The sequence below is a fragment of the Paroedura picta genome, chromosome 4 (assembly GCF_049243985.1).
Source record: "Paroedura picta isolate Pp20150507F chromosome 4, Ppicta_v3.0, whole genome shotgun sequence".
Classification (NCBI taxonomy): domain Eukaryota; kingdom Metazoa; phylum Chordata; class Lepidosauria; order Squamata; family Gekkonidae; genus Paroedura; species Paroedura picta.
In genome coordinates, this window is record NC_135372.1 from 102100159 (window position 1) to 102125288 (window position 25130).

The 25130-nt window shown below is 41.2% G+C and overlaps 1 protein-coding gene across 5 annotated transcripts in view; it reads left to right on the forward strand.

Moving 5' to 3' along the window:
• The window catches only part of SRGAP2 (SLIT-ROBO Rho GTPase activating protein 2), a 217083-nt gene that overhangs the window by 119101 nt on the left and 72852 nt on the right, over nucleotides 1–25130 (forward strand). For all 5 annotated transcript variants that reach the window (XM_077334775.1, XM_077334777.1, XM_077334778.1 and 2 more), the window contains 3 exons: nucleotides 12160–12222; nucleotides 22259–22474; nucleotides 24431–24559. In XM_077334775.1, coding sequence (XP_077190890.1) covers nucleotides 12160–12222; nucleotides 22259–22474; nucleotides 24431–24559 — 408 coding nt within the window. The remainder of the gene's footprint in view (nucleotides 1–12159; nucleotides 12223–22258; nucleotides 22475–24430; nucleotides 24560–25130) is intronic.

Consider the following 25130-nt stretch of genomic DNA (forward strand, 5'->3'; position numbering starts at 1 on the left):
TAAATTGTAAGGAACGAGCCATGACCTGAAAGGACAAATGTGTATGGTCAGTGGATGTCAATTCAGCAGTGAAGAGGAGTACTGAAAACCTTGGTTAGAAATATTACCTGGGGGCATTTTGAAAACAATCGGTCCTCCTTAGCAGTCCTCAGTATTAGGAAAACAGCTGTCTAAAATTCTTCTCAGCTTGAGATAGTTAACATCATAACTTCCTCAACTATTTGAAGAGTGACATTGGTTTTTTTTATTTAAAAATGAATCTAGTAGTCATAAAAGCAGAATACTTTCCTTTGTTGAGCTTCCAGCCTTGATTTATTTACTTAGCAATGTATCTGACCACCCAGGGATGGTGGGGTGGTGGTTAGAGGCATGTGTTGAAATACATCATAAAAATTCAAGCCATTTGAACTTTCTGAGGCTGCTTATTTTTCTTGGTGAAATCAGTGAATAACATCTGCTACTTCATAAACTAGTAAGATGGTAACATATGAACATTCAGATGAGAACCCATGCCAAATTAAGTAGATATCTTTTAAAAATTACATAAGTTAAAATTAAGCTGTAGAAGAAGAAAAATAAGGCTTTTATAAGGAAGAAAGTATGATGTAGCAAATGGTCTTCTAAAGCGTCTTCTGTTTCAAATAGTTTCATTCCAAATAAATCTGATTAATTTTGTAGAAGATAACCAAATGTCTCACTATTTGCATCAATACTGTGTGGTATTAATGTCATTTTTATGTTGTCCTTTCATAAGAGACCATTAAACTATTGGGGAGCATCATTATTTTATTAAGTTGTTACCATTGGACATTCAGGATTTCCCTGTTGGACGTAGGGTTCTTTATGAGTGCCTTGTCTTTGGAATGGCTTCCTCTTTGAGGTTTACCTGGCAGTCTTTTTGTTGCCATTTATTTGTATTAAACAAAAATTGTATCCTGCCCTTTTGCTTTAACAAGGGCCATGAAAGCTGCTAACAAATTAAAATTGCACAATAAAATCACATTTTAAAACTATTAACATCCTCCAAAACTCATAATTAAAATAAAATAAGAGCTAAAACACAAACAAACAAAAACAGTTTTTAAAAAGGCGAGCCCACCAACAGAATGGCAAGCAAAACAAAATGTTCTTTACCTGGTAGTAGATGATGGCAATAGAAGGGGACAGACAAATCTCCTTGGGAAGAAAGTTTCAGAGTTTTGGTGCCAGTATTGAGAGGGCCTTCTCCCAGTTTGCCGTCTAATCTCAGATAGTGCCCCCCCCCCCAAAAAAACAAACAGGTCTTCTGAAGATGGCCATATAGGTCAAGTAGGTTCGTAAGGGAGTAAGAGTTCCTTCAGATCAAGCACCAGCACCTTAAATTGAGTCCAGAAACAAACTTGGAACTAGATCAGTGTAGATGAGCCAAGATTGGAGTGATATGATCTATCTGGCCCATGCCAATCAACATTCAGCATCAACCGAAGCTTCCCAACACTTTTCAAGAGTAGCTCTGTGTTGTGTGCATTTCAGTAATCTAATATACATGTAACTTGGACACTCATAACTTTTGCTAGACCTCTCCTGCCCAGAGGGGCTGCAGCTGCCACCTTCTTATCCAATTGTAAGCCTGGATCCCAAGAGCACCACCAACCTACAGACCTGTTCTTTCAAGGGAAATACAGTCCCATCCATATAGGGGAAAACATTTCCCAGGTTTTTAATTGAAGACTTTACCCTCTCCTTTTAATAGTTTTTTATTGCCTCAGTCTCACCAGAATACTGTTTTATGCTGAGGGTTTTTTTCTGATTTTAGTGTTGGTTTCATAATCTTAAAACAGCTCCTCGGGCGTAGCGGACTAAATAAAAGAGTAAGGGCTCCGAAGGCGGGCCCTGTCTGGGATGAGGAAGGGTGCCGATAGGCCCCTTCCCCTGGACTGACCAGCGGAGGGCCCACCCCCAAGCTGCCAATCAGCAGCCGCGCACAGCGCAGCTGCGGATTGGCTACTTGCCCGGCCAACAACCAATTGGGAGGCGCAAAGCACCTCCCAACCCGCCCCAACGCCCACCAGAGCTTTCCTTCGCTCCACGGCGGCCATTACTTTGCTGGCCGCCGAGAGCAAAGGTAGGTTCCCTGGCCCCCGGCCCTTAAAACGCTCTCCAAGCCCCGGGGAAGGCGCGGATTGCCTTCCCCGGGGCTTGGAGACCGTTTTAAAACAGCACTGCCACCTTAAAACCCTCTCTGAGCCCCGGGGAAGGCTTGGATCGCCTTCCCCGGGGCTCGGCGAGCGTTTTAAAACTGCACTGCCACCTTAAAACGCTCTCCGAGCCCCGGGGAAGGCTCGGATTGCCTTCCCCGGGGGAGACCATTTTAAAACAGCACTGCCGCCTTAAAACGCTCTCCGAGCCCCGGGGAAGGCTCGGATCGCCTTCTCCGGGGCTCGGAGAGCGTTTTGAAACTGCACTGCCACCTTAAAACGCTCCCCAAGCCTCGGGGCCTGGAGAGCGTTTCCCTACATGGGGGGGGGGGAGGGGAAGCAAACCCTCCCCTAGGACCCGCTGTATTTTTTGGATACAGCTCTACTGCTAGTTAATATATAAAACCTTGTCTTACATTTTTATAATTTTATTCTGGAATTGAGAGCCTTTATTGTGGGATTTTGTGAACCTCCTTGAGCAGATCTCTGGAGAGTTAACCTATTAATTTTCTAGCAAATATATGTAAAAACAAAATTCTCTTAGTTGTAAAGAGCAGATTACTGCTAGGGTAGGGTTCTAGTTTTTATATCTAACTAGTTCTGGTTGCTGTTAAATTCAGATTAACAATCACTATATTTATTTTCTCTGTTTAGGGAATACTTCTGATAAAATGTTGCCAAATTGAAATACTCATGCTTGTACTATAGGGATGTGATCAATCAGAAAAATCATTTACTATTAGATTATATTCTTATTTACCTCCCTTTATTCCTTGTTAATTAATGTTCATGCCTTTAGTAATCTGATCTAAATTGTATTATAAAGCAATCCAGATCTAGCTAGCTATTATTTTCATACTTTAATGCTTTGATGCCAAGTAATAACTTTGCTTTCCATAACCCTTGTTTTTGGTTTGTTGTAAATGTAATGCTGCTTCATCTCTTTACCATTGGTAGTGAATGGGGAAGGCACATGAATTCTTCTCTCCCCCCCCCCCCACTTGTGTGGGCATTCCATCCCTCCTTTTCCTTAGATTGACGGTTAATGTTACATTTATTTCTGCATTTTCATTAACTAAAGTTAGCAGCAAACTACAGATTGAAGTGGGGGTAGCACCACACAGAAAGGCAAAAAAGAATGATCAGCAAAGAAGAATGATCAGATCTGCATAAGGTAGCAGGAAACTCTCAAGTGATTGAAGGAGCAAATGATTAACAGATGGTACTTGTCCTTTAAAGGAGTTTGTGCCAGATGCAAAAATGTGTAATGATTTGCCACAGCAATCCTTTCATATCAATTTTTGCAGTTTCCAGTATGTGAACCCTATATGGGATGTGCCAGGGTATGCTGAAATTTATGGAATGATGTACATTAAAGTGTTGTACTGTTGGATGTCCGTTTCAAGGAGCTATGTCTTATATGGTGCAGAAATTGTGACATCAACATATTTTTTTAAAACATATCAGACTTCTTATGTATTTTCCTTCTGTATTTTGGTCTCTTCAAATCCCACTGCCGCAGTTAAATTCATCATACCAGAGTATGGATGCCAGCCTCCAGGTTGGACCTGCGGTTCCCCTGGATTTACAGCTCATCTCCAAATTATAGAGATCAGTTCCCCTGGAGAAAATTGATGTTTAGGAGGGTGGACTCTGTGACATTTTATTGCACCGAGTCCCTTGTTCTGCCCAGGCTCCATCTCCATACCTTCAGCCAGTTGCCAAGGGGGCTTGGTAATCCTATTTTCATGAGCTTTTAAAAGCCAGCTCCATGGGACTGCCCCATTTTGTAGAAAAGTCACCTGGAACCATGTTCAGAATTATTTATAAAGATTATTTTTATAAGATTATCAGGCATCTTGACTGAAACCTTTAGATTATAGGTCCTTTCATAAACAGCATTTCTCTGCTCCTTTGGCACATAATGGAAGAAAACAAACAAAATGTCCATATAGAAATTGTTTATTTTTTACACATCTATCAAATAATGTCAGTGTATTCCCTAGTATAGACTTGTTTTGCATAGAGCACTCATTCTACTGCATTTGGCAGTTCCAGATGAAGTCCCTGGCCAAAAAATAAATGGCAAAGATGATACCAACATGCATGTTGCAACAGGCTTGGATATCTTGCCCTTCTCCACCCTCTCACATGCTGCCCTCCGAAGAGCCAGAATAAATTACTTTGAATGCAAACCAGAGTCTGCTATTGTAGTCTACGAAGAGATAGTGTTACCTCTTCTGCTTTACTTATTTAAGGCTGGAATACCTCTGTAGGTAACACATTTGCAAAAAAAGTGAAGCACTCAACTGGAAGTGATTCATATTTATTTAATGTTGGACAGAACAACCAGCCTGGTTATGGTGTAGTAAAAGCAGTGTCTGCACTTTGGCAAATCCATTGTCTCTTTACGCTGGATACATAATCAAAGAAGCAAATGCTAAGCTGCAGAGAATTATTATTCTAGGCAATGTGTATCATAACCTTCTTTTTTTTTTAACTCTCTAGAGTACAAATATGAGCTGCATTACTAATTTTCCTCTTTAAAAATATTCCAAATAATTTCTTCCCATGTTTTATAACAAATTGCAGTTTTTCAAAACCAAAAATGAGCCTGTTGGCATTTTAAAGACTAACAAAATTTCCTTTTGGTATCAACTTTTCTGGACTAAAAGTTTCTTCTTTGGATGAAATGCAGTGACTCCTCACTACCCAGACCTTTTAGGTAGGAAGTATGAGAAAAAAAATAAACAGCAGGGTCAAGAGGCCATGAAGTGTAAGAAGTACAGGATAGAATTATATTACATTGTGTCTGTCAAAGTGGCCTCTAAACCGGAAGAGTTTTATGCAGGAATAAATGTTGGTAGTATATACTGCATCAAAAAATAAACAGGAACCTCACAGTGCTTTAAAGTCAAACATGCTACCTCCTGTGGAATTAGTTTGCTCAGACCTCGTCAAATCCTGTTCTACTCTGTTTTGAGTGTCCTTTTTAGAAGGGACATCAAAACATCTCAGGAATCTGCTAGCATTTGCCTCATTTAATACAAGTCTAATTCCATAGGCCTGTGCTAACTGCACTCAGTGTCAGCTTGTAGGGAGGATGCAGAAAATATCTGTGATGGCCATATGATGTTATACGTTTTTGCCCTTTGTTCTGGAATCCTCTTTTTGCAGATATATTCCTTGGGGCACGCTGCAAAGACAAACAAGTTTCCTTTCCAATTAGACAGAATAAATGACACTTTCATGGGGAAAAAAGCCATGCTTCTGGGCTTCCATCTCTGATACTGTAGCTGAAATGGAAAGTCATAGAAAATTGAATTCCATATTAAAGTCATGATTATAACCTTATCTATAGAAGCATGGTGTTGATTCAATACCCTGTGAATGAATTAAATCTTTAAACTGTTTAAAACCTTCCTTGCCTCATGTTGAAGCAATAGATTCATATTCATAGTTTGGAAAAGTGGAATTATTACTTGGATGTTTAATAATAATTGTTTGTGTTAAATAAGTAGGAGGGAAATATAGCTACCCATTTCTCTGCCTTCCCACACATTTACATTCCTAACCATTAGCTCACATAATCTTGATTATCCTACTCATGAAAGTGGTGGAATTAAGTTTAGCTTTGCTCCTATTTTGTGAGTAAATGAGGCTATGAGATTACTGCTAGTGGAAATGTTAAGAATTAATCAAATTGTAAAGCTGTATATTTGAGAGATTTTCTATAGGTCAATATTCGTATCTGTTGGCATGGCCTTATACGTTATTCAATCATAGCTGTTCAAAATATTCTGTCCCTCTTACCTTTCTTTTCAATTTTGTGGTCTATGGGTGGGCGGTACATACCTGCAGTTTTAAAACTTTTTCAAGCTAAAACTGTAGCCCTATTACTGTATGGGTCCATAACTGGGCCCTCTTCATCTTACTTTACCCCTCTTCAGCGCATTCAAATAAAATTTCTAAGAGTGACCTTGCAAGTTCCCAGATGTGTGCCAAACACATTGCTCCAACTCAAGACTGGTGTGGTCAGAGTGGAAGCCAAGGAGTGTATTACCTCATTAAACAATTTGCTTACCATTATCTTCTTCCCACAAGATATGATTCCACTATTCATTTTGAATGATTTTCAGACCATTTGGCTAAGGATTGTTTTAGGCAAGCTCATAAGTTTGGGCTTTCTCCACTTATGGTCCTGGATCGAGGATACAAACAAGAAAATTATGTACTAAAACAAAGGATATTGGAAATTGAATGGCAGTAAGATATAGAGAAGGTATCTCCTGTGAAATCCAGATATGTATGGCTGCTTACCATTCTCTGTTGTAGCTACACAGCCATAGAAAGGCCTTCACTTGTGCAAGATGCAATGCCCTTCCTTTTGAAACATTAGCAGTATAGTACTTTTGATTGTTGGATTATTATGATTTGCTGAACTTTGACTCTATAATAAATTGCTATTCTTATGTTCCACTTATAAAATGTTATTGGCTGAAATTTTGTATGGGTTCCAAATCTTTTTGGGGTTTATAGGGTTGCTAGTAACTAAGCCTTTGACTTGGATGTATGAGCGATTGTTTTATTGTTGCAGGTTTTAATTTATTTTACTAGCTGGTTAGCATTATGTTGCAAGAAAGTTTGTGTGTATTAGTGCTCCCCTAAAACATTTTAGAGCCTCTTGTGGTGCAGAGTGGTAAGGCAGCAGACATGCAGTCTGAAGCTCCGCCCATGAGGCTTGGAAGTTCAATCCCAGCAGCCAGCTCAAGGTTGACTCAGCCTTCCATCCTTCCGAGGTCAGTAAAATGAGTACCCAGCTTGCTGGGGAGTAAATGGTAATGACTGGGAAAGGCAGTGACAAACCACCCCGTATTGAATCTGCCAAGAAAACGCTAGACATGACCCAGTGCTTGCACAGGGGATAGCTTTACCTTAAAACATTTTTATTTAGCCCTAAAGTGATCCCACTTCAGACAAGGGTCTCTAGCTGGTGAGATAATAAACCACAGATGACAAACCACAGGAAAAAACTGTAGTTTACAAAAAAAAAATCACCACACCCAGGATTTGTTGTGAAAATCTGGTAAACTAATCACTGCTCATTCCACAAACCACTTTTTAAGCTGTGATTTATCCTGGTATCTTGATTGCATCCTTGAACTCCGCTCTGAAACCCGGCCTCTCCTAAATTAAAAAGCAAATTGTAATATTATATAAATATAATAAAGCATTTCTTTTCAGAGGATCAAATTGTAGAGAAAACTAATTTTGTAATCAGAAAAATGTTGGTAAGTAGCACAGATTTTAACAAAAATCTTTTTCTTATTTTCCTTTCCCCGGGACCAAAGTTCTTTTGCTTAATAGTATAATAGGGAAAAACTAGGTCTGTGTACCAAGGAAATGGGGACAAGGGTGAAAGCCAGACCAGGTTTCATATGGTAAATAATTGTTCCTTTGTATTCCATTCAGGTTTTTCAGTTGAAGAATTTCCTCTGAAGTGCCCAGTTTCCTTCTCTGTCATGCTTTAAGGTGGCTAATTACATTTTTAAGGGTGTAATGTAGTGGACTCTCTGGATCAGAGAACCCCTGTTCTGTTTCCTTTTATGCAGTATAGTAATCTTGGATGGCTGTTACAAGACTACGATTGTTAACCGAGCCTCTGTGTCAGCAGTGCTTGTGTTTCCAAAGGACCCTTTTATTTTAAACAGCATAGGGTTTCACGCTGCTTATAAAGCACAATACCAGTCTCCATAGGGAGCCAGGGCTAAAGCAGTAAGTCACAATAATTTCAGCAGCCTGTTTAAATAAACAGTGATACTATTTGATATATCCCTTCTCAGGATTGTCACTGGCAGGAAAGGAAACATCTGCCTGGACTTAATTGTCGTTTATCGGTTTCATTCTCTTCCAAGTGTCATGCATTGAGCTGTGCTAAGTTGCATAATTGTGCAATATTACAGGCAATTGTGCAATGAATGTAGATTCCTTTTGGTTCCTGACATAATTTCTGCCCATAGACAAGGAAAACAGTGTTTCAGAACAGCAAACAGCTGTGTAAAAACATTAAAAAGGCCAATGTGTTGCCCAGCAATAGAATTATTGAGCATGTATAACAATATTTATTTATCCAGTACTTCTTTATCCTATCTTTCTGTCCAGAAATGGAGTCCCTCATGCAGCCCCAATACTTGACTCTTTCAGAGTCTGCTAGCCTCCTGCACATCCACTGCTGGCTGGCCCTGCCCAGGAAGCAGGAACCTCGGGCAACTGTTCTTAATCACCAGAGAATGAGCAGGGGAAAGGAAGGCTAAGCGATGCTAGCAGAGGACAGTTGGGTAATGATGGGAAATTGGGGGAAGGGCAACCTTGGGGGACTTGGAGGGGCAGAAGGAAGGCACAGCAGGCTAGACACAGATGGGGGTGGGAAATATGGGAAGGGCCCTAGCCCTGAGGAGTAGAGACAAGGAAAGGCTTTAAGAATTTGGAGAGTGGAGTGATGAGAGCCTCTTGGCCAGGAAGCCAGCTATGCTTGGAATGTATTGGTAGGAGGCCAGGGAAGTCCTGCCCCATGTTTTCCTTTATAGGGTTTGCCTAGAAAGCCAAGAAGGAAGAAGACCAGAAGAAGAGTTGGTTTTATATCCCACTTTTCTCTATCCTAAGGAGTCTCTACCGTAAGCAGCTTACCCTACAACAGTAATTTTGTGATGTAGGTGGTTCTAAGAGAATTTTGAAATAACTGACATGCTCAGACAGGCTTCATGTGGAGGACCAGGGAATAAACCCCAGCATCTTCCTGGCTTCTGTGCAGTGTCACATGGGACTATACTTTTATAGGCGGCCACAGAAAGGGGCTAGCAAGCTTCACAAGTCTCTACAGCCCATGAGGGCTCCCCTTCACCTCTATCTTCAGCATAGCCTTTCCCAGCCAAAGGGTCATGTGATGGAAGAGGGATGAGCACTCTTCCTTCAATTCTCTTCTTGCTGCCATAAGGAGAGGACAGACCAGAGCAACGATGTCCCTCCGTGCTTCCGACTTGATTTCTTCATAAAAGGGGTGTAGGATAGTACTTTTAAAGAAGAGCAAGGAATGTGGAACCAAAACTGCAAAAACTACAAACACAAATTGTGTCTATGTTTTGGTGAAGGTTGCAATACTAGTTCATGCCTGACTTGCCACCTCATGCTGAAGGCTAGAGAAGGAGGACAGCTAGACTTAAAGCGGATTGGTGGGGGAAAGCTTTGGGAGCCCCAGGGCTGAAACTGAATAAACACCCAAGCATAGAAAAAAGATCAAGTGACCCAGTGGTAAGCTCAGTAGTGACCTGCTTGATTCGACAGCTGCCTGAAAAATCACCTGTTACTCAATTGGCCTCAGAGTCACCAGCAAAAAAAAATTGAAGAAAAAGGTGAAACATACACATTGTTGCACCATTCATTGCCCCATCAACACAAAAAGCCACCCTGTCGAACTTTACTTTCACCAAAATCAAAGACCTCCTCTTGGAGGGCAAGGAATTCTTCAGTGATCAGACAGATGAAGTACTGAATCAAAAAGGTAGAAAATTACAGTGAAGTCACTGGGTGTCACCCCCAGTGCTAACCAACAATCTAAGCAGAGGCATTAGCCCAGAAACTCTCAAAGGTTTCACTACACAATGTCATTTTGGTTCTCTGGGTATAGGTTCCAAACCCCTCTGTCTTCTCAAGAATCCTTTAGACTTTCATATTCCCATGTGTTCCAGGATAGGAGGCAATTTAGAAACATGAATAAACAACTTTCCCAGTCTCACAGGAATCAACAACCAAAGGGGTTGGGGATCCCCTGACTAGCAGGCAAGACCTTATGGCCGTGGTTGAGGCCAAGTGTATGTCTCTAGAGCCGGAGATTACTAGCCTTTTTGAATTGGTTCTTGCAGCTACCCCCTAGAGTGGAAAGTGCTGGAAAAGAATTTATCAAGAGGCTGGAGGTCATGGTCTCTACAAAAATACAGGAATGAAGAATAAGTCTCACTCTCCTGTTTCTGCTTTCACTGAAATGCTTATTGGCACCATTCATGGAAGCAGTCTTTGCTTTGATTAGCTAATATAAGCCATTTGCCAGGGTGGCGTACTTCTTTTAATGTGGGTGCCTTATTTCTTAAGCCAAAAACACAGCTTGTTACCATCTGCCAGGAAGTTAAAATAAAATAGACCCTTGACTGCTGGCAGCTCCAGCTGCAGCCCAGTTACTAGGAGTTCTTCATATTAGTGTGCAGCCTGCTTTTTTGTTGTTGTTTCTCCCACTCATACCTCATCCTAAAGCAAGCAAGTTCATGAATCGTGACACCTAAGATTTAACCAGGCAGTTCAGTATCTTCATTTGTCTCTTACCTTGGAATCAGTACAGCGTCAGCCTGCATTGTGGCTTTTAAAAATAGAAGACAATATTGAGGGAAATTGAGGGAAAACTCAAGACTTGACTGTATATGGATATAAAGTTCATTGGGTGGGGTTTCTTTTGTGTTCTGTCTTGGCACCAAGATCGGATTCTAAAATAAGAGCAAGCAGCCAAACTTATAATGGCTCAAAACACAATCTCTGCATATGTTGCGAGAGAACAAAGCTTCCTTCCTGGCATTTGATGAAGTACTTAGATAGAAGCACTTCTTCATGAATACTTTGCGGTCTGTAGGAAAATTGCTACCATATAGAGTTTCTTTAAAGTGGCAATTTGTACCCAAGAAGCAGAGGAAAAAATAATGCCAGTCATCTCTGGGTGGACATCAGTTCACAGATGCTTGGTATTTTGTGGGTCACGTTTCTCTGTCATAATATGTGTGCAGGACTGGGGTGGAGGGAAGAGGACAAAGAAGCAGAAAGGCTGTTTCACATGTATGTAAATATCACTTGATTCCTGTATACACCAGACCGGGGGTGGGGGGTGGGGCTGCATGTGTAAACTGCATTGAAAGGTGGTGCTTTTGGGGGGATGTGAGCTGATGTGAAAATGCTGCCCACAGTGTGGGATCACATTGGAGCCTTCATATGGGTCTTCACTTGAGTGCTGCAGTCACAAAGTGATGAAGATGTAGGCGAAGTACAAGTACATAACACTTTTTCCTTGCTGCTCAAAAAGCATGCTTAGTAAAGTTGTGTCAGGTGTTCTAGAGCTCTTCTTGGCTCAGCTTCCTACAGTGCAAGCAGCCAGACTGTAGTCTTGACTGAGGTAACCTGAGGTGAGTAATGTTTTCAGGAACAAACTGTGTTAGAATCAAAGCATTACTTCTCTTTGAAGACGAGTCTGTGCACCTGCTCCTTTTATGCTTTAAATCTGCTGGATTTAAAAAGTATTATCTGCTTCTGTTTGTCTGTGGGGTTGACCTGGATTAATGTGGGATCAGCATGAGCTGCCGGACCGGTTTCTTGTTGAGCACTGCAGCATTCACCTCCGAGCACAGGAAGTGGCCATCTGCTAAGAAATCAAATTAGTATTACACACAGAGACGAAAGTGATAGGTCTCCCGGGATACTTGAGATATGAAACGCTTTTGAGATACAGATCTGAAATCTGTTAATTGATGGCATCGCTGTCTGCTATTACCTGCAGTATTCCCTCAATTCCCATGAGTTTGAGTTTGTTCTCTCACCTTGACTCAGCTAATGAAAAGCACCAGTGGAAGCAAGTAGAGCCATGAACTGCCTATGACAGAAATTAAAGTTTCTTCTTCTTCTTCTTCCTGAAAGGAATGCTGACTCTGACCAGACAGTACTGACATTTGGCTGGCTTTCTGCAGCACCCATTTCATTTTATTAAATCTGTTTGTTTAATTTGAGTGTAATTGGAGCTAAGCTGAGTGTTTATTGGATTTGCCAGTATGAATAATGGTGGCCAATTGTGTTTAAATCACTTGTGAGCCTTGCAGCAAGCCTGCATCTACTACCCACTGTTTTCCTGCCTTTTCTTCTCATTAACCTTTTTTTTTTCCCTTTTGTATTGTAGAGCAAAGAAGTTGGGCAGCAGCTCCAGGAAGACTTGATGAAGGTCCTGAATGAGCTCTACACGGTAAATCAAGTTGCCTTTTTGGCACCTTTTCAGAAAGGAGAAAAGAAATGTTTAACTTTCCTCTGCTTGTTGCAACAGCAACAGAGATCCTGCACTGGAACTGATAGATGGATACAGCCTTGTTCTGTAGCAGCATGCATTCTCTTGTCTGCTGTAAATACAGCGGATACTGTTTTTTCCCTACACTTTTATTCTTTAGCTACATCTCTTATTACCTTTTCTCTGTCATCTGATTATCTTTCAGACTGGCTTCAGACAGCAGCAAGTCTTAAGGACTGTGCATGATATAATAACTGTCGCTCTGAGATTAACTTCAGCTGCAATCAATCATACACCATTGGTTCCTCCATTTATTCCATGTTTAGGAATGCATGGTGCTGTCAATTCAGTATAAGCACATCTGTCCAAAATCAACTGAAAAGATGATGTATCTGTGCTCAAAAAGTATTAATAAAATCTGCTGGCCTGTAGAACACATTGTCAGTAGAACATATCATATCAAGTGCATCATTTCTGTACCACAGATCTCTTCAAAATGAGCTACAGGCCTTCTTATTAAGCATTTCCCCTAGCAGCATTTTGTCATGGTCTGATGATCTTGTAAAAGACATTGCTCTGATTTTCACTTAGATTTGTAATTCTCCACTTCAGAGTCCCTAAAAGCTTATCCCCTCACCTGCTACACCAGGTTTTCCTATTATGAATGGAAATTATACCACAAATAAATGTTTTTCCCTAGGTTTATTCTCATACATTCATGGATCATTCCCCACCATCATCTTGTTCTTGCTAAGTAAAGATTGGAGAAAGTGGTGTTTTCAGTGTTGTGTGGTGTTTTCAGTGTTATCAGACCTAGGCTTTCAAGGCAATGTTGAAAATGGTGTAATGTTTCTCTTATAAATACCAGGGCATGAACATGTGTCTCTCCTATAACATACAATTTTAGTTTTAGACATAGGCAGGGCTGCCTGGTTCTTTTCTGGATTTTTTTTTTGAGATGGGTAGACCCAGATGCTATATATTGTTCCATTGTTCCTTACTTAGAAGTGATCTCTGCAGAGTCTGTTTGAGACTTTGGTGTACCCATTGCTGGTGGCAGCATACTCTAATCTGTTGCCTGAGGCTTGGCTGTGCAGAGCATGAGCAAGGAAAATGTGCTCTTGCTAACACTCCACTGAAGAAATTACAGCTACTTACCGATGAATATCAACGGATGAAAACTCCTGGGTCAGAGTGCAAACACTAGTGCTGCCTTAGCCATGTGGAGCTGCTTGGTGCATTTGACAAAATGATGTCTTCTCTACAAAATATTATGCAAGAATAAAATGTTGTTTTCAAGGTGCAATTTAATGGTGATTGTTACTATTAGCCTCCCGTTTATTTTTATTGCCACAGACTAATACAGCGACCCTTCTGGAATATATTATCAAGAACTCCTTTGTCTGCGTATTGCATAGTATTATATGCTGTTGCCTTTCAGCAGATTTTAGTTGTTGGCTTAATTTAACAGAGATGGTGGTTTGCCTAAGGCCTTTTAGTGGCTTGGACGGCTGAGCTAGCGTTGAAACCAGGGTCTTGTCTACTTGTAGCTCATTTCTTAGTCATCATTTCCAGCCTCAGTTCTTATGTTCTGTCTTTTTGCTCGCTGGCATAGCTAGCTAGCATGCTCTCAGAGGAAGAGACATTGCCTAGAGAGGCAGAATAAATGTGTTCATAAGTTCACTTGCAGCTCTGGGACATTTCTTCATGCACAGCTGAATGGGATATGTTTTCATGTTGATTAAATCTGTCTTCTCGGCAGCTGCAACCAAATTGTTTCTATTTTAACAACCAGGTCTTGCAAATGTTTTCTTTGGGGCAATTGCTCAGACTGCTCATGGATTTTGCCTAGTCAACAACAATCATTGCACAGCCAAATCTCTTCCCTACAACCCCTGTGAAAAGATTGTTGAAGGATGCTCTAGAGACCAAAACATATTGACCCTGGCATGGAGCTGAGGTTATTAATCATGACACTTGAGGTACATACTGGTGGTTCTGAGCCAACATGAATCAGCAAATCACACAGGGATAGGGGTTGCATCTTATTATAGCCAAATGTTTTAAATGGCTTTTAAAATTTGCAGAATTCAGAGTCTTTACTGCTCAGTGTGGTACAGTGGAATTTTTGGTACTGTACTGAATTCCAGCTACAGATGTTTAACATTTTGAACATTAAGCTGGCGTGGCGACATAGCAGCCATGCTCTGCAGGAGACTGGAGGGCGCATCTTGCTTGTGGCATTTTTTCTTACATCTTGGAAAAGAGGAATAATTGGCATGAGTAAATCTGTTTCTATAAAAACATTTATGCTGCTTTGCCCCGGTTCCGTTGTGTCACCGTGACCACTAAGTAGCAACATGATGTGATTGTGAGAGCTTGAGTGGGATAGATTGATACCAAAAGGTATGCAAAATGGCTCAGTTGGCTGCTATCGCTGTCAGATATTTTGCCTTGTTTCATGTGAGTTGGCTTCTGGAATGGAATCTGTGGAAATGCACCTGAAATGTAAAATAATCTTAATTTGTGAGATTATATACTATGTTAGGGTTAGGGTTTTGCATAATGGTATCTTATGACACCATTAAGGTGGAAGAATTACTTTCCTTTTATGAATGTACAACTTGGTACAGATAAAACTGCCTTTAGGGGATCCTAACATCAGAAAATAATGACCTCATACCGTTTTCCAGACAGGTCATTATATACTTGCAAATATTCAGTGCATGGCAGTGAAAGTATTTCCTTAGTTTTACATAGCAGCTGCTTGTACTTCTATGCAATTAATTTATAAAATCCCTCCAACTTTAAAAGCAACTGGAAATTTGAGTGCTAGTATCCTCATTTCCAAGGGAATAGAGAATAGCTTATTTTACTTGTACTGTGATTTTTTTCTTGTCCGAATTCTGACCAATAGTGGAAATCTCTAATAGAATTCCACAAGCAGGGGACCTGCAAAGGCTTCTGGAGGGTGCTTGATTTCCCACTCTCTCACTGTTTCTTCCTTCCTTTCCCTGAAAGCCCATATAGCCTTAATCCTATTCCTGGTATGTTCTCACCTGTTCACCTAGCAATCAGTCTAACTTTACATCCAGCTTGCTTGCTTGCTTGCTTGCTTCCGGAAAGGGGAGATTGAGAACCAGAATTCCTCAGGGCCCAACTCAGCTGGAGGGCCTCCAAAAGCCAGCTTCATGGTCCATTCATCCAGTGCATCTCAGTTTATTTTATTTCTCCTGCAGTTCTGCACTGCAGCCACTAGGTGTGCAGGGAAGGCAGAGCACAATAAACTGCAGTTAGCTACATCTTCTGTTCACCATACCTTTCTGCAAAGCTTGACTAAAAGGATGCAAATGCTTGGATATCAACCAACCAGCACTGGAGTAATATTTCCCCATGATCTATCAAAGTACTAAAAGGATGCCTCCCCCCATTTGAAAAACATGGTAATGGATGTTAATCTATTTCTATTGTTATAAATGTGGAAAAAGCCATGCCTCTCTGTTGCTTTTACTGGATTTATTTGTGGCTTTTGATAGAATAGATCATCCCATCTTGTTGAGGCAGAAGTAGGTATCTGGGGATGTGCATTGAACTGGTTCAAATAATTTCTCACAGATCAAACAACAAAGGGTGCTATTGGAAACCAGTTGTCATGACTGCAGGGCCTATTTTGAGAGGTTCCACAGAGTACAGTGTTATCCCCCATGCTTTTCATTCTCTGTGCAGATCCCTTAGGACAAATCTTTTGTACTTTGAGGACTGGTTGTCATCAATATGCTGACAATACCCAGCTCTTATCAAATTTTCTGGTGATTCCATAGAAGTCCTGAATAGCTATCTTCCTTGATGCTGTGGTTAATTGGCTAAGACTAACAAACTGAAACTAAGCCCTAAAAAGACAAAGGTCTTTCAGCTCAGCCTAGCCTGAAAGATTTTTTTTGCCGTAATATGGCTGATATGGCCACCTAGACCCATGCCACAGTAATCAAGATTAGACTATTGTAATGCACTGTACATTGGACTTCTGTCAAATCATCTTGGAAACTCCAAGTGGTCCAGAATGCCATGGCTTTGCTACTATTACAGTGGTTCTCATCCAGGGGGTCAGGATTCCTTTGGGGGTCAAACGATCCTTTCACAGGGGTCGCGGCAGGGCAAGCAGCTTGGTGGGGGGAGCCATGCACACAACAGCCTTGCAGGGTAGATAGAGCGTTCATCTGGAGCAGCAGAAAACAGCAAGATGGGCATGGTGGGACAAGAGGCAGAACTGAACTGAGAAACCCTGGGGAAAAAATCCAATTTATATACAATCATGAACAATGGATCTTCATGCCATTGGTCAGTTTTGGTTTAATTTCTGTGAAAGAACACTTGCATAATCTTATGGTTGGGGGTCACCACAACATGAGGAACTGTATTAAAGGGTTGGGGCATTAGGAAGGTTGAGAACCACTGTACTAGCAGGATCTAGATGTAGCATGTATATAATTCCCACTATGCAGACTCTCTGCTGATTGCTCATTTGCCACCAGGCTCAGTTTAAGATATTGGCTAACACATATACCATATATGTGGTTTAGTACACATTTAATGGACTCCGGGGAATGGTAGAGGACAGGAAGGCCTGGAGGATCATTGTCCATGGGGTCGCGATGGGTCGGACATGACTTCGCACATAACAACAACAACACATTTAAATCTTGCTTCTGTTTGCAATTATGACATTTCTTGCCTTTTTCTTAAATTCCAAGGCAAATCATTCATTCCTTCATTCATTTGTTATTTGATTTACATACTGCTACTCTCGGCCTGGCTGGCTCATTGCAATTGACAATAAAATGTAAAACATTTTAAACCCCCTCGATGTATCCAAAATCTAATAAAACATATACAATCCAAAATTATAACTGTCAACAACTTAATGGTGGCAATTATAATGCCTATCCACTCAGGAATAAGAACTTAGTAGAACATGAGAGCAGCCATTTTGGATCATACCAGTCTAATTCAATATTCTTTTTCTGCCATCACCCACAGCAAGCAGAGTTCACAGAAGACAGACCTAACTGAGTGACTGCTTCCCAGCATGTGGCAAAAATATTCTGCTTCTGAAGCCAGACATGCCATTCACCTATCATGGTTAAAAGTCAACAATAGATCTTTCAGCCATAAATATACAGTCTGTTTAAACTACTGTCCATGAGTATATTCTTATGTCATAGAGTTCTATAAATTAGTTATATGTGGTATGAAGTAGTACTTTATTTTTTCTGTTTTAAATCTATCTCCAATAAGTTTATAGGGTGACTGAATTCTGGTATTATGGACAGGAGAGAAAAATTTTGAAGCTCCTTGCAATACCCTTTCATATTCATCTTCCTAACAATTTAATGTCATCTGTGAATTCCATTATCTCCCCGATTACCACCCCCACCCCCCTTTTGCAGGTCTATGAATAAATAGCACCAGTCACAGCACAGATCGCTGGGGAATTACACTGTCCACCTTCCTGCAGTATAGCACAATTTGTCCATTTATTCCTTTATTCTGCTTTCTCTTTTTCAAAGTTACCAGTCTATGGAAGGCTTACCCTTCCTGCAAAGAGCACATGAGCGCCTCCCCAGTGGCTTACAAAAGTATTCCTAGAAAAACAGAAATCATGATTGGGCATCAGTATTCATCCCCCAAAGTCAATACTTTGTAGAGCCACCTTTTGATTTGTAGAGGCACCTTTAATTATGGCAATTAAATCTCTTTGGGTATGTCACAGCTTAGCACATCTAGCCACGGGGATTTTCGCCCATTCCTTAAGGCAAAACTGTTCCAACTCCTTCAAGTTAGATGGGTAGCATTGGTATACAGCAATCTTCAAGTCAAACCACAGATTCTCCATTGGATTGTCTGGGCTTTCATTGGGCCATTTAAGGACATTCATATTCTTCCCTTTAGGACAACAAAAATTGAGTCCAAAGGCACTTCTAAGACCAACAAAGATTTATTCAAGGTGTGAGTTTTCATGTGTATGCACACCTCCTCAGACCTTTAGGGTCATTGTCATTGTCCTTAATTGTTTTGTATATTTTAATGGTTTTTAAAGATGTACTTTTTATTATGAACAGCCTTAATATGTTAGCTGCCATGGTAGCTTGATGATGGCAGAAAGGCGGGGCATAACCTTTATAAATATAAGTGCAAATGCAAGCTATCTCAAAAACGAAGGTCATAACTTATCCATTTATAAGATATCACAGGACTCTTGGTGGTGTTAGTAGTGGTGGTAGCAGGTATATTTCTTGGTTAGTGATACCAAGTTCACTACAAACTTGGTTCAGATTCAGAAGTCAGACTGTTTGCCAACAACTATATGTTAAATCTGTTTGTATATAAAGAACAGTGTAACATCATGTGAGCATTCTCAGAATATGCTACTTTTCCTGGTTTATCCATCGCTTAGCAACAACTACAATTTAACATGTGCAGTTACAAGAATGATGATGCAGCTGCCTCTGATTATGAGAACTTTGCAATTATCAGTCTTGAGAGGAGAGATCAGAATTCTCATTTGGCTGTGTTCGTTTTCACAACAATAAGCTATACTTTACCAAAGGGTTAGTGCAGGTGCTTTGAGTCACAGAGATGCAAGTGGGCCTCTAATGGCTTTAATAGACTCTGCTTGTTACTTGTAGCAACCATTTTTCCCCATTGCAGGTCATCATGTAATTGATAACATCTTTGACCATCCAGCTGTAGCAGGCATTAGTTGGACAGTAATACAATTTGATTGCCAGATATGGAGCTGTGCAACAAATAAGACAATATGTGTAAAGTAAAATAAACTGGAAGAGAACAAACGTTATTCCAATCTTCAAAAAAGGGAGGGATGACCCGGGAAACTACAGACCAGTGAGTCTGACCTCTGTTGTGGGTAAGATAATGGCGCAGATATTAAAGGGAGCAATCTGCAAACATCTGGAGGACAACTTGGTGATCCAAGGAAGTCAGCATGGATTTGTCTCCAACAGGTCCTGTCAGACCAACATGGTTTCCTTTTTTGACCAAGTGACAGATTTGCTGGAATGTGGAAATTCGGTTGATGTCATTTACTTATATTTTAGTAAAGCTTTTGACAAGGTTCCCCATGATGTTCTGATGGATAAATTAAAGGACTGCAATCTGGATTTTCAGATAGTTAGGTGGATAGGGAATTGGTTAGAGAACCGCACTCAAAGAGTTGTTGTCAATGGTGTTTCGTCAGACTGGAGAGAGGTGAGTAGCGGGGTACCTCAGGGCTCGGTGCTCAGTCTGGTACTTTTTAACATATTTATTAATGATCTAGATGAAGGGGTGGAGGGACTACTCATCAAGTTTGCAGATGACACCAAATTGGGAGGACTGGCAAATACTCCGGAAAATAGAGACAGAGTTCAACGAGATCTGAACACAATGGAAAAATGGGCAAATGAGAACAAGATGCAATTTAATAAAGACTAGTAATATAGCCCGCTGTATGAGGAATACAGCGGCGCTAGGAACTAACCTTTGTGTCCCCCGGCGGCGGTCCTCTGGGTCTGCTCTCTGGGGTGGCGGCTGTTTGAGGGGGCGGCCTGACGCGGCGAGAGGCGGTTCGTGCCTCTCGCCGCGTCAGGCCACCAGGCAGGGAGCCCCCGGCAGCCGCGCTTTGCGCGACTGCTGGGGTCTCCCTGGGGCAGCGGCCTGAGTAAGTAAAGACACAGGCACTAGGCAGAGTCTGCAAATGGTGACACTGTCAGAGTGTTAGGAGTGGTGGCCCTCTTATCCAGAGATATTCTAAATCAGTGGTCCCCAGCCCAGAGACCAGTACCGGTCCATGGATCAGTTGGTAGTGGGCCGCGGCCCCATCTCATCCTCCTCCCCAGCTGCTGCCTCGAGGGCTGCCCTGCCACTCTGCCACCGGCTCACCTTTGGTGCTCTCCAGTGGCCGCCATGGCTGGCGCTCCCCCTCGGTGTGGCACTGCTCAGCTGCTGCTGGCAGCATCTCCCAGGGCGTGGCGGGAAGTCAGGGGAGCCAGCAGGAAAGCAAGTGGAGCAGGGGCTCAGGCGGCGGTGACAGCCCTCGGCAAACGACTACCCCCCCTCCGGGCCTTAGTAAAATTGTCAAGCGTTGACCGGTCCCCGGTGATAAAAAGGTTGGGGACCGCTGTTCTAAAAGACCAGCTGATGGAGGCATAGATGCCCAGAGAGATGCTGAGAACCCTGCTGGGAGTCCGGTGATCTTGGGTGTACCACTGGTTAGAGACCTGGGGCAGCTGCTGAGTGCCTCAACCATTTGGACAAGCTGAAGCAAAACAGCACTCATGGGTCAGTGTAGCTAATCTATGACACCAGTTTTCCTTCCCAATGTTTTGTGGGTCAGGAATTAATGCAGGCTATGACCAGCTTGTGGTGATTTGTCTCAGGGCTAATTTATAAAACCTAGCAATATGTAGTGATTCAGGTGTGTCCTGTAAACATTTTTTTTAAATTCTCTTTAATGCTGACTGGGTTTGCCTGTTTGCCTACAACTTCCTTCTGTAACCAAGAAGCATTAGTTAATCAGTGCAAAAGGAGTGAGAATGTACTCCACTTAAAAAATGCAGTCAAGTTCAAACAGGGGTGAAACAAGCCTCAGTGGCTTGGTGCCCGAAAACTGAAAGTAACTGAGGCAACAGCTTGGCTTGTTTCAGGATTTCAGGACTGGAAAAAGCATCCACTTTCTGCGGAATGCATTGGCAAGCCAGTTGGTGTTGGATTTCAAAGGGTACCTCTCAGAGCCCCTGAGAATAATATTTGACAGGAATATTTAGGAATCTCACATCCTTAAAGCATTTGTCACTGACACAACTGCTCCTCTTTCATGCCATTAAAGGGCAGAAATAATTTTCAACCCAATTTTGGGAAACAAGTCTTGAAGACAATATATGCTACAAAATAAAAAGCTGAATTGGTACTTGGTGTAGAGGTAAAGAGTTGGTACCCTAATCTGTGGCTCTCAAACTTTTCCAGACTTCACTTATTTAAGCTAAAAACAACATCAACAACAATGTACATTGCAAGCCGAGTAGAATTCTGATTAGAGATATGTAGGATCTCACTCCAAGTGTGCTTATGTTTCAATAAGAGCAAAGAATTCAGGCTCTTCATTTGACTCAGCTTGTTTCTCTTTATAGAACACAAGCAAAAATGGAAACAAGTCAGTGCCAATCAAATACAAATATTTGAGGAAGTGATTTTTTTAAAAAGTTTTCCACCCCATAAGACAGACACAAGATTATAACACATAAAGTCATCCCACAAGGGCCATATAGCTTCTTATTTGCATGGAAGTGGTGGAAGTTAGACATTTAGAAGATAGACATTTAGAAGGGACCATGGAAGACTTGTTACTTCCCCTGTTCATAGTTCTCAAAAGAGGTCCACCTTGCCTTTTGTTAATTATTGTCCAATTCAACTCCAAATCTAAATAGAAGACACTTTTCCTAGTCTTCTCTATTTACTGCATTTTCAGATTCCAACTAGAAGCAGAAATATGTTACTACTGCTGGTCCCTCCTATTTTCCTGTAGCCCTTTGTAACTTTTGTTTTAATAAACTGAACAGCTCGATATGAATGTTTAAAAATTCTTATATGTTACAGCATGCCAGTGCAGCCATTCTGTGCAACATCATTAAATACATATGTATCTTATGGAACCAGATGGGATTCCCTTCCCCTAGAGAAGAGAGACACTTATCAATCTGCAGGCCTTCCAGTCTAATTTTAAGACATTTAATGACCTTTCTTTTCTTTAAGGTTTTTGAACTGAACTGACAGTACCTGTTCTTTCCATATAGCCTGGTCAATATTTCATAAGCTGAAGTTCAAGCACTAAGTAAAGCTCTGGGCATCCAAGTTCTGCGCATCGAGGTGAAAGTCAAGTTCCATCTTTACCACTGAGCAAAATAATGAGCTAAGCTTGTTTGTTGTTAATTATTTCTTACAGGTGATGAAGACCTACCACATGTACAATGCAGACAGCATCAGTGCTCAGAGCAAGCTGAAGGAGGCAGAAAAACAAGAAGAGAAGCAGATTGGCAAGTCGGTTAAGCAAGAGGACAAGCAAACACCACGCTCCCCTGATTCAGCCTCCAGTGTAAAGTTTGAAGAAAAACATGTTCGGCGGAGTTCAGTCAAGAAAATTGAGAAAATGAAGGAGAAGGTGTGTAAACAGCATGGTTGTGCTAAATGTTGGGTGGCAGCAAAGCTTTTCTGTTCCTGTAGAGAGCTACCGACATACAGTGAACATTCTGTATTAAGAGAGTATTAAGGAAGCACAGCTATGACATTCCAGAACTGTTAAACCTACCCGGGAATCTAAATGTCTGCATTTGGGAATTATACTGTGTACAGGTGGGGAATATACAAGGGCATATGGGGGGGGTCTTATTTCCCCTCCCCCACTGTTACTTATTTCCTGTTCCTGAAAGCCCTCATCACTTTTCCTGTTTCCTTCTCTCTTTCCCATCCACCAGCCAACCTACCTTTATCTGTCCCCCAGTCTTCAGGTTTTCCTCCCTGTGGCAATCTCTGCCTGAAAAAGTTATGTCCCAATTACATGTGGCTAGCTGACAGGACAGGCCCAGTTATATAAGAAAGAAGCCTGCAAGGACTTGTGAGATGTATCTCATTTTCCCATATATCTCCTTTCCCACACTGCTTCCTCTTTCCCCTTTCCTAGGTATCCCCATATTTTTATCTTTCCTTGCTTCATTCTCAACTTTGCACCCACTACATCCATCCTCAGCTATATTATTATTTATTTATTATTTCACACCCTGCCCTTCTTCAAAATGGGTACCCAAAGTGGCTTCCATCATGTTCCCGTCCCCCATTTTATCATCACGACAACAACCCTATGAGGTAGGTTAGTCTGAGAGTGTAACTAGCCCAAGGTCATCCGATAAGCTTTTATGGAAGAGTGGGGATTCTAACCTGGGTCTCCCAGATCCTAGTCTGAAATTCTAACCACCACACCACATTGATACTTCTGGGTTGGCACCTGTTGAATAGCTAGTCGTGAATAAGTAATGCAACTTGCATGGTAGCAAGTCACCTGGTAGTTGCTGCCAAGCCTGGACCCAATGAGTCTACCTCAGAGGTCAGAACAGCCCTGGAAAGGGTCCTATCTTTCCTGAGAGAAACCAAGATTGAAAGTCTGCCACTAGCATTGTGATGGCCTAGTAACCCCTACAATGTCCACTGCAAATGGCCTTTGCTTCTCCAGAAGCTGCTTCTATTATTGCAGATTTTCCTGCAAACCTGAGTTTTTCAAGTTGTAGGAATATCTGCTTTCTGTTCAGGGCTTCAGACTCTGGATTTAAATATCCACAGATTTGCCCATGTTGAGAATTAGACATTTTGATGCAAATTTAGATGAAATTGAGTGGAGAAACGGAGATACCAAGTGTGACAAAGAAAATGTGTTATCTGGATTTATCTGCCTCCCCAGAAGTTAATTTTGTGCTGCAGTCTGACTTTGTTGGAGCAAAACATATATGCTAGATGAAAATTTGTTTCTTTATGACAAGAGCCACACATCTTATTTTGGAGAATGAAAATGGAAGGTACAAGAATACATTTAACATGATGGTTAGGAGATCATCAGCTCATATAATTGTAGTAGTAGAATTTTAATGTTTATATTCTTTAAATCAGATTATTTCTGATATGATAAACTAATTAAAGTAATAAAAAAGACCCTTTCATTTTAATTCACTGACAGTACAATCCTACGGACCATTACTGCAGTCTCAACCCACTGTCCTCATAATGCCTGCTGCAGAGGTCAACCTTGCGTGCCGGCCCTAGAGCTGGAATATGCCTTGTAGGAATCTTCACCATGAGGAAGCCTAGAATCTCAAGCAGGGGATGGACAGAATATTCTTGCAGGAAGCTGCTGCCCACAGGTTGCCAGTCAGCTAGATTTGTCTTCCTGATCTTTCACAACCCAATAATTTTGTGGTTCACGTTTTATATAACACTTTGGTTTTATGGAAAGATAAACTATTTCAACCAACTTCAATGAAAGTGAGATTGAGAGAAGTACAATAAATGCTGCATAAGTGCAGGGATTTTTTTTTTCTTTTCAAATAAATTCCTTTTTGTTTCTTTTCAGCGCCAGGCAAAATACACAGAAAATAAACTGAAGGCTATTAAGGCAAGAAATGAATATCTGCTGGCTCTGGAGGCCACCAATGCATCTGTCTTCAAGTATTACATCCATGACCTGTCTGATCTCATTGATGTAAGTATGCTGTTGTTTGGGCACCTGAATTGAATGTCACCCATTGCAAAAACCCATAAAATCTTTTAACCCCTTTAGTGACAGCAGTCCTCCTAGAATGGTGGAATTATCCTCCTAAATTCAGATGGCTTCTCATGCCATTGAGCTGCTATTTCAACAGAACAAACAGAGTTAATATTTCAGCAGAACAAAGTATTACATTTTTATTTCTGAAGCAATTGGGCTAATGATTCATTAGCTAGTTTTTGGGATGCCAAAGGGAGATTTCTTAGTTGATTAAAATTATTGTCAATTGTTATTTTGGGTATCCTGTTCAAGAAGACTAGTGTACTAACTGCATTGGATGACTTTCTCAAGCAGAATAGAGTTACTGATTGCTGATGGATATTACTTTTCCCTGTTTCTTGGTGGTCACTACAATAGTGCCCTGTAATCGAGGATAAAGATGTTGGGGGGCCTTGTGGGTAAATGGTTGAAGGAAAGGGAATGGGACCTTCAGACAAGCAGATTCATTCCTCCTCTTTGCCCTCTGTCCTCTGTTTGTTATTTAGCCTGTTGTAAAGTCAAACAG